The sequence below is a fragment of the Rhinatrema bivittatum genome, chromosome 2 (genome assembly GCF_901001135.1).
Source record: "Rhinatrema bivittatum chromosome 2, aRhiBiv1.1, whole genome shotgun sequence".
NCBI lineage: Eukaryota > Metazoa > Chordata > Amphibia > Gymnophiona > Rhinatrematidae > Rhinatrema > Rhinatrema bivittatum.
In genome coordinates this window covers 197,432,903-197,442,061 of record NC_042616.1, presented here as the reverse complement: position 1 = coordinate 197,442,061, position 9,159 = coordinate 197,432,903, and the positions used below count along the sequence as shown (strand labels likewise).

Genomic DNA, 9,159 nt, shown 5'->3' with positions numbered 1-9,159 from the left:
AATACTGTTTGTTAAGAACTAGGCAGAGAAAAGAGTCTTTTTTAAATTAAATTATGAATTGTAAATGTTTCCCAGCACATTTTCCCTCTGGAGATGTTAAATAATTGTATCGGGCTCCTTACATGTTCTTTACTTATTGGTGTAGATTTGATTCTCTGATTAATCTTGGTAGCTTGCTCCATATCACATCTCTGTTCACTTTTTTAGGGGGTCATTAATGCAAACCTTTTTTTTTCTTTTACAAGGTATACTCTCTTGATTGTAGTTTTTATTTGAACTCCCCCCCCCCCCCCCCCCCCGTCAATAGTTACTGTGTCACCTTAAGGGCTGTATAATATTTTTAAAGCTGCTCCAGTCTTACATATACAGAACTTTGAACAGAAATCCAGAGCAGAAAGTACATAGGAAAGCGCTGCTTGGCTTTTGCTGCTCTTTCATCGTCCCTTGCATTTCTTTGCCTTGCTTAACAGGGAAAAGGCTTTATTTTATCTTCTCCCTTGCCCCCAATATTAAGGGTCTGCATCTCGATTCCTTGCACAGGATTGGGGGGGTTTGCACAAGCAACCTCTCGGACTTCTGCATCGCCGCAGTTACAGTTCACGCGTTTCACTGACACAGCCCTGCTCTGGGATTTCGTACACTTTGGGTATCGCGCTCGCGCTCCTCCTCCTCTGCACAGGCTTCCCTGCTATTGGTACAATATCCTTGCGGGGCCCACAAGGAATCCCAGCCCAGCCCCGCCCCCACGGCTTCATCCGCGAGCTCTCCCTACAACTTTACACCTGAACGAATGCCAAGCCTCCCTGGATATATAAAGGGAGGAAGCAGCGGGGAGAAAGCTCACAGTTACCGAGAAGCGGAAGGAAAGAAATTACAGCCCCCTCCCCTCTCCACCGCCCCCAAGCATGCTCCTTCCAGCCATTCAGTGCTGCGTCGTCTTCCTGGCGTGCATCCTCGCGAAAAGCTGCTGGGCTTTCAAAAACGACGCCACCGAGATCCTCTACTCGCAGGTGGTCAAAGCAGAGCCCGCAAGTCCCAGCAACAGCTCGCTGAACCAAGCGAGGAACGGAGGCCGGAGTCCCGACGGGGCCGCGCAGGACGGGAACGGTGAGTGCTCTCCCCGCTGGCGAGACCTGCGTCAGCATCGCCGTCTAAAGCGAGCCAGGCGCGCATTTAGTCCAGGAGCCTAGTGGCTGACCTTTATCCATGTATCTCCAAGTGGACTAAAGCAGACACGGGCTGCACCACTAACCGGTTACATTGCACTGCCCCAAGCCATTGACCGAACTGCTGTGCTAGCAGGGAGAACGCGGGTCGCTGAATATTCCCAACGATAGCTGCGTGGCTCTCTGCAGAAGAATGTTTGGGGGAATGTTTATTTATGTTCAAATGTATTACATTTTGCTCACTCCTTTTCTTTGGCAGCCCAAAGCCAGCTACATTCAGGCACAGAAGGTATATTCCTGCCCCCCAGAAGGTTTGCAATCTTATCAGGTGAATTTTCAAAGGAGTTATTGTAGCAATTTTCAAAAGCCATTTACCCCCTCTTAAATGCACTTAACAGGGATAAAACCGATGGACAATTCAATGGTATATACTGTGGCAATTTTCACAAGCCCATCTACACATGTAAAACCCAGTTTAAGGGTGTAACTGCTTTTGAAAATCAGGCCCAATGTTTATACCTGAGGCAGTAGAGCATGAAGTGATTTCTGTTACCTAAGGTTACAAGGAGCATCAGCAGGAATTGAACCCTGGTTTCCCAGGTTCTCAGCCTGTGTAGCTCTAACCTCAAGGCTACTCTTATGTTACAAAGCCAGATGTCAGCTGAACTTTATTCTTGGTCAGCTCTGCTACTGGCCTTTACAAAACGCAGCATGCCGGAAATGCATTAACAGCACAAGACAGCTGATTGTCATGTTGTAATGCAGAAAAATAAAACAATACATAGGATAAAAATATACATATATATATATATATATATATATATATATATATATATATATTTTATTTATTTTTTTTTTTTTAATAACCACCTCCTAAATGTGTCTCATGTGTCAGGAGCAGAACTTAAACAATTGCTTTATTCATATGAAACTGTTTAGATGCTAGTTCTCTTAGTTCCTTCTCCCACTATAAGCTAGGAGACAAGGGCTGTAGGAAAGATACTAATGATAGGACAGCTCACTTTTGTAAACCTTCTTACCACTCTCACCTGTCTGTGGCACTCCAGCAATGCAAAGCATTATCTGAAGATAAAAGGCTTTGATTTGAATCCAGCATTTGTTTTCACTTCCTGGCTTAGCACTGTTATGCTTAACGCCTCTGGCTACAGTTAACACAATCACACTCTAATGTCATCTCTGCCCCCAATCTTTCTCTCCCTAGCTCCTAGCTAGTTTTATTTTTAAAGAGAGGAAGGTGCATCAGAAGTCTGGGAAACCTTAGACAAAAATGTTGGAGCTGGCCTGACTCCCATAACACATTAATCACAAAACAAAACAAAACTCATGCCTGGAAAGTAAAAAGAGGGAAAAAGGTGATCTCAGACTGTCTGAACAGAAAATAAGGTGTGTCAGCCTTCCTGAATAGAGGTGGTATAAACGCACAGGAAATATCTGATGATTATAAGCTTATCTGAGCTCTGCATACCTTAGCTGCAAGAACACGGAGGAGATACTCATTGTTAATGGAATTGTCATTGTGAAAATGTGGAGCCTCTGTGTATATAATAACACAAGACAAACCAAAACTCTTCCAGGCAGACATATTCACAGAGAGCTGCCTGCTGCAGAGAAAGCAGTCATTTTAAGCATTAGAAAGTGCTTTAGAGCTCCAGCTCACTTACAAGAATGTTCTTCAAAAAAAAAAAAATGCCAGCAAGGCATAGTTGCACTATGTGTACTTTGGGGATATGGAGGTTAGTAAAATAATTTACAGCTTCTAGCTAAGTCTTTGCTATTTATGGTCAATGTAAGTAATAAAAAAAAAAAAACCAAACCAACACAATTCATTTTGATGACCATTGGTGATTTTATCCCTGTGTCTTTCTTCATTTGTTATCTATAAATAGTTTTGGGTCCTCACATCAACTGCAATCTGTGGTTTCTATTATTATTATGATCATTTGTATAGCACTACCAGGCTTAACACAGTGCTTTACAGAGATAAACACAGTTCCTGCTCCTTGGAGTTTACAGTCTAGTTAAGACAGATGGACAATACACACAAGACAAAAAACAACAACAAATAAGAGACTTATTGAGTAGGACATGACTGAGATGTTCAGGTAAAAATTCTGCCAGACACAGAATGCAAGAAAATAATACTTAGGAGCTTATGTTTTCTAAGGATTTTCTTATTCTGTGTTAATAAACAATACTTCTTTAATAGTGGAGCATGCCCCTCTAGTATCATTTAGTTCAGTGATGGTGAACTCCAGTGCCACAAACAGGCCAGGTTCTCAGGATATCCACAATGAATATGCATGAGATAGATTTGCATACAGTGGAGACAGTGCGGGCAAATCTTTCTCATGCATATTCATTGTGGATATCCTGAAAACCTGGCCTGTTTGTGGCACTCAGGGACTGCTGTGGCACTCAAGGACGCCATTGCTGATTTAGTTTCAGATAATGATACTAATAGGTAGAGTTTAAAAGCATTGCTTGTGCAAAAACGGCGCCATACACGCGTATGTGGGCTGCACCTGAAATTTGAGAAGCAGGGAAGTATGCACATCAAACATAAGGAGGCAGAAAAGGGGTGGGGCCAAGGTTTACACGTGTAACCCTGAATTTTGCAAAGACTGATCATGGCAAGTCTAGAGATTTTGAGGAGGGAGGGAGGGAGGGAGAAAGAGAGAGAGAGAGCAAGCGTGAGAGAGAGAATATGACTCTCTATGTATTTCCCACTGTAAGAGGGGCACTTTTAACTCGGGTGGGTTTTGGTGGGGGGCGGTGTTACAAGGGTCTACAGATCCTTGCAGATGTAACATCGCCCCCCCCCAAACCCCCCCCCCCGAGTTAAAAGTGCCCCTCTTACAGTGGGAGATATATATAGAGAATCATATTCTCCCCTTCCCCCCCCCCCCCCCCCCCCCAGAGCAGGGATATTTTAAATGATTTGCGTGTTCTTGCACACACGATATAAAATTAAGTGTATCTTTGGGCACACGCATACTCTTTTTAAAATTTACCTGTAAGTGATCGTTTCTATACGGTTATTAGAAGTAAAATTCTAAAATATGAGAAACGGGAATCTTTCAAATTATCTTCCAATATATAAAAACCTACATAAACATGTTTATGTTCCTTAAAGAAACCAGACCTTAATGTTTCAAATATTTCTCCTGTGTTGTGCTTATGGACAGCAACATGTTTGTTGAATAGCATCTGAATGTCGAGTTGTTTCTAGTTTGCCTTTAGGAATTAATTGCTAGGGATCTCATTTCGGTTTTTCATATGACTCTCAAACTTTACTGTTCCATCAATTTTAGCAGGTCGGCACCAAGTGGGCTGCAGGGAACTGAGATCCACCAAATACATTTCTGATGGCCAGTGCACCAGTATCAGCCCCTTGAAAGAGCTAGTATGTGCTGGGGAGTGCCTGCCTTTACCAGTGTTGCCTAACTGGATTGGAGGTGGTTATGGGATGAAGTACTGGAGCCGGAGGAGCTCGCAAGAGTGGAGATGTGTCAATGATAAGAGCCGCACCCAACGCATCCAGCTCCAGTGTCAGGATGGCACCACCCGAACCTACAAAGTCACCGTGGTCACCTCCTGCAAATGTAAGAGATACACCAGGCAGCACAATGAGTCCAGCCATAATTTTGAGGGAGTCTCACCGGTCAAAGCTAGTCATTCTCACAGGGACCGGAAAAGAGCTAGCAAATCCAGCAAGCACAGCTCCAGTTAAAAGCAGAGAAAATCAAATGACAGATTTGCAATTATATGGTTTATACGTCGTCTGACTGCCTAAAAAGACTTTGTCTGCTACAGGCATCTGTCTACTTGGAAAAACTATATTCAGTGCTTTTTGCCAAAGACAGAGAGGGCATCCTTCCATGGCATAATGTGATACTGTTTCCCACCCAATTTTCAAGATGTGGGTGCAGTAGTACAACCTTTTCTATCGCTTCCTATGACCACTAAAAGACTGGCGTGTTTACATTACTCCATATGATCAGATGTAAATGCTATTGCCATGAATACTCACTGAAGTTGTGTTTTCATTACAATGGTGCTTTTTTTTCCTGAGTATTCATGGGAACAGTTAATGTTTGAATATGCTGTTGAAATGTCTCTTACCTTAAGAAATACCCATTTAAGTCCAAATTTCATGATAGACATAAAATAATGCCTTGCATCTTCTTCTATTACTTTTATATCAGATGTGCATGGCAGCAGTTGCAAACTATAACTGAGTTACCTATTTATTTGTCGGTGTAATTATTTAATAAGCTTAAATGTGTGATTTTTGAAATGTACAATGCACTGTATGTTTTATAGCTTTTTCATGCATCAAATTATTTTCCTATGATTTGTAGCTGAAGTAGGATATATATTTTGTAGATAATGTAAGATAAGTATGTAGTGCAGTTGGTATATTTTTTCATCATGACTTTTTCCAGGCATATGAACATGTATTTTTTTATTTTTATTAAAGACTGCATTGTGCAATCATAGTATAGGGCAGGTATAACTGTCTTGAATTTACCAATTTCCTTTTTCAGAAATAAACATAAGCCAAAAAGATGACTTGTTTTTTTCTTAACTCTCCTTAATTTGCAAGAAAGCCCAGGCTTGCTGGTAAATTGCTACCTTAAAATGCTTAACTGGTCTAATAATGGGAGAAGAATTATTTAGTCTAAGGCATTTAGTATCACCATGTATAAGAAAATAATTACAGCTTCACCATCACTTTTCAGTAGGTAACTGTTTCTAATTTAGATAAATGATGATCAACTGCACATTCGGGTCCAGTCACTAAAGGTTAGCATGTTAGCAGGTTAACATGTATGATGATAAATAGCATCCTATTTACAAAAGCCTTAACGTGCATAATAAGGAACGTTCTAATGTTTTAGTGAGCAGACATAAAGCATAATGTTTAAGAATTTGCTAATGAACATAACGAGTTGCAAAGTAATTTAATATATTTTATTTAAAAGTTCTTATTAACTATTTTTATTGTTTTTAACTGATTATGCAGTATATAAATGTGTTCAATAAATACTTTAAATAAATAACTGCTTTCCCCGATCCAAAACGTTCATCCAAGATGGTGTACAAGATAATCAAATAATATATAAGACATCACAACAAACTCATATATATAATCAACTCTAGTCACTAATCCACACCAAAATAATATCTAGTTAACTACTAAATGATAATATAACTGCAGAGCACATTTTCATAATCTATATTCTTTCCCAGTGATGATATCCAACATCAACAACCCTCACCCCTCATCTCATCCAACCTCTAATCCAATTCCAACCCAACACACTCCTTTAAATTTACAGAAAAGTTAGCCACTCAGCACATAAGCACCTTCAGTACTATTCCCCACCCAAACCCAATCAAATGCTCCTCACAGCAACATTTTCTCACCCAATATCCAAACTACGCTTTCAACATCCTACCCGACCTTACCTATACCCTAAAATAAATTAAATTAGATTAAATTAGCCCAACTAAAAAAAATGAAATACAATATAATCCAAAATTCTGCAATAATGAATGCATTGTTATCAAGTTGTGAGCTTATCAGTATTCAGAATGCACAGTGAGCTTGGACAGATTATCACTCTAGCCACTAAACCAATTACTGATCATATGCTATGACTCCAAATGTATCATCTATTATAGGCACTGATTGCGCACACTATAAAAGCCACCTTCTGACTGGAGACAGCTTGTGGGAAAAACTGTTCATTTTTTGGCAAGGAGAAGAAATAGAGAGACTAGGAGCAGGGCGGAAAGGGAAGAAGAAAGAAGAGGAGAAGAGAGAAAGAGAGAGACAGCAGGGAAGAGAAACAAGTGGCAGCATCCCTGGATTTTCAGGGCCCGAAAAGCCTGCAGTTGATAATTCCATCCATCCCCCTCTTGAATGCCACTCTTACTTGCCCACCTTGCATTGGGTCCTTTCTAACTCACCTGGCCTTCATGGGGTGGAAGAAGAAATCAAGGGCTGCACCTTGGGAAGAAGGGGAAACCTGTACTGATTTGTGAAGATGGAGGAAGTTGTTAGAAAGTTAGTTGGACCCTAGACATTGGCAGGATCCTAAACATGTGATGAGAATGGGAAGAAAGATGGCAAGGTATAGAATAGGAAAGCTAATCTCCCCTTCCTTTTACTACTCCAGGTTTCATATCCTTCTCTCTTACCCACCCTCAGTCACCTCTGAGGAAAGCAGCAATGTTTAAGAAAGGTCCCTTCCTTTAATACCCAAACCCACTCAATAAAAACAGACACAAGATTTGTTCCAAAACAAAATACCTGTATTGACAAACAAAATACCTGTATTGACAAACCATATAGTGACACATTTACAAATGCACAAAAAGCAATAGCACAACAAGTGCGACTGGGTATGCATAAAGCAGCATAACTATCACTCCCTTATAGAAATATAGAAACAAGACAGCAGAAAAAGACCATGTGGCCTTTCTAGTCTTTCCATCCACACCAGCTATCCAGTTTCATAATCCCTATCACCCCCTCAGAGATCTTCTGTGGTTTACCTCATGCTTTCCTGCATTCAGATACTGCCCTTATCTCCACCATCTCCATTGGGAAGCTGTTTCATGCATCCACCACCCTCTCTATAAAGACATATTTTCTTGGATTATATCTGAGCCTACTGCCTTTCACCTTCATCCCATGACCCCCCATTTTAGAGTCTCCTTTCTGTTGAAAGAGGCCCGCCTCCTGTACATGAAAACCTTGGAGGTAATGAAATGTCAATATCAAATCTCCCCTATCCAGTCTTTCCTTTAGGGCAGTGGTCCCCCAACCCTGTCCTGGGGGCTTCCCAGCCAGTCGGGTTTTCAGGATATCCACAATGAGGGGCGGATTTTCAGAGCCCTGCTCGCCTAAATCCGCCTAAATCCGGGCAGATTTAGGCGAGCAGGGCCCTGCGCGCCGGTGCGCCTAGGTTCAATAGGCCTACCGGCGCGCGCAGACCCCGGGACTCGCGTAAGTCCCGGGGTTTTCCGAGGGGGGCGTGTCGGGGGTGTGTCGAGGGGGCGAGCCTGATCCGCGCGGCATTTTCGGGGCGGGCCGTAGCGTTTCGGGGGCGGGCCCGGGGCGTGGTTACGGCCTGGGTCGGTCCGGGGGCGTGGCCGCACCCTCCAGACCCGCCCCCAGGTCGCGTCCCGGCGCGCTAGCGGCCCGCTGGCGCGCAGGGATTTACGCCTCCCTCTGGGAGGCGTAAATCCCCCGACAAAGGTAAGGGGGGGTTTAGACAGGGCTGGGCGGGTGGGTTAGGTAGGGGAAGGGAGGGGAAGGTGAGGGGAGGGCAAAAGAAAGTTCCCTCCGAGGCCACTCCAATTTCGGAGCGGCCTTGGAGGGAACGGAGGTAGGCTGCGCGGCTCAGTGCGCGCTGGCTATACGGAATCGATAGCCTTGCGCGCGCCGATCCTGGATTTTAGCGGATACGCGCGGCTATGCGCGTATCTACTAAAATCCAGCGTACTTTTGTTTGCGCCTGATGCGCCAACAAAAGTATGCCAAATCACGCTATTTGAAAATTTACCCCACTATATGCATGAGAGAAAATGTGCTCTAGGATATACATAGTTGGATCTTTACATCTGATCCCCCTAGCCTTTGTCGCCTTCTATACAATAGACAACAATGTAGCCCCCTGTCCTGCTGGCTAGCTGGGCTCAGGGATTCACTGGGAGTATTGGAATCACATTAAGCCTTTCAAAACCCTTAAGGCTTATCTAGAGATATAATGCAACAACCCCGCATACAAAAACAACAACACATAGGCACACATTGGCTGTAGTTCAAAATAAAATCTTTGTCCTGAAACTTGATTATAGGAATAAAATCACAAGTAGTTCACCACTAACTAGTGCACTTCAGTATAGAGAATACAAGTCCAGAATAAAAACATCACAATCCCAATTGCTGATAAATCTG

The 9,159-nt window shown here is 42.7% G+C and overlaps 1 protein-coding gene across 2 annotated transcripts; it reads left to right on the top strand.

The window, feature by feature from the left end:
* Window positions 1-819: 819 nt before the first annotated feature.
* Window positions 820-5,880, top strand: SOSTDC1 (sclerostin domain containing 1). Of its 2 annotated transcripts, none has more exons than XM_029589012.1 (2): window positions 820-1,107; window positions 4,502-5,880. In XM_029589012.1, exons 1-2 carry the CDS (start codon window positions 906-908, stop codon window positions 4,915-4,917), a joined length of 618 nt encoding a protein of 205 aa, XP_029444872.1. In that variant the 5' UTR covers window positions 820-905; the 3' UTR covers window positions 4,918-5,880. The 2 variants fall into 2 exon arrangements, with proteins under 2 accessions (XP_029444872.1, XP_029444871.1); XM_029589011.1 differs by having other exon boundaries at window positions 4,499-5,880.
* Window positions 5,881-9,159: the final 3,279 nt, after the last annotated feature.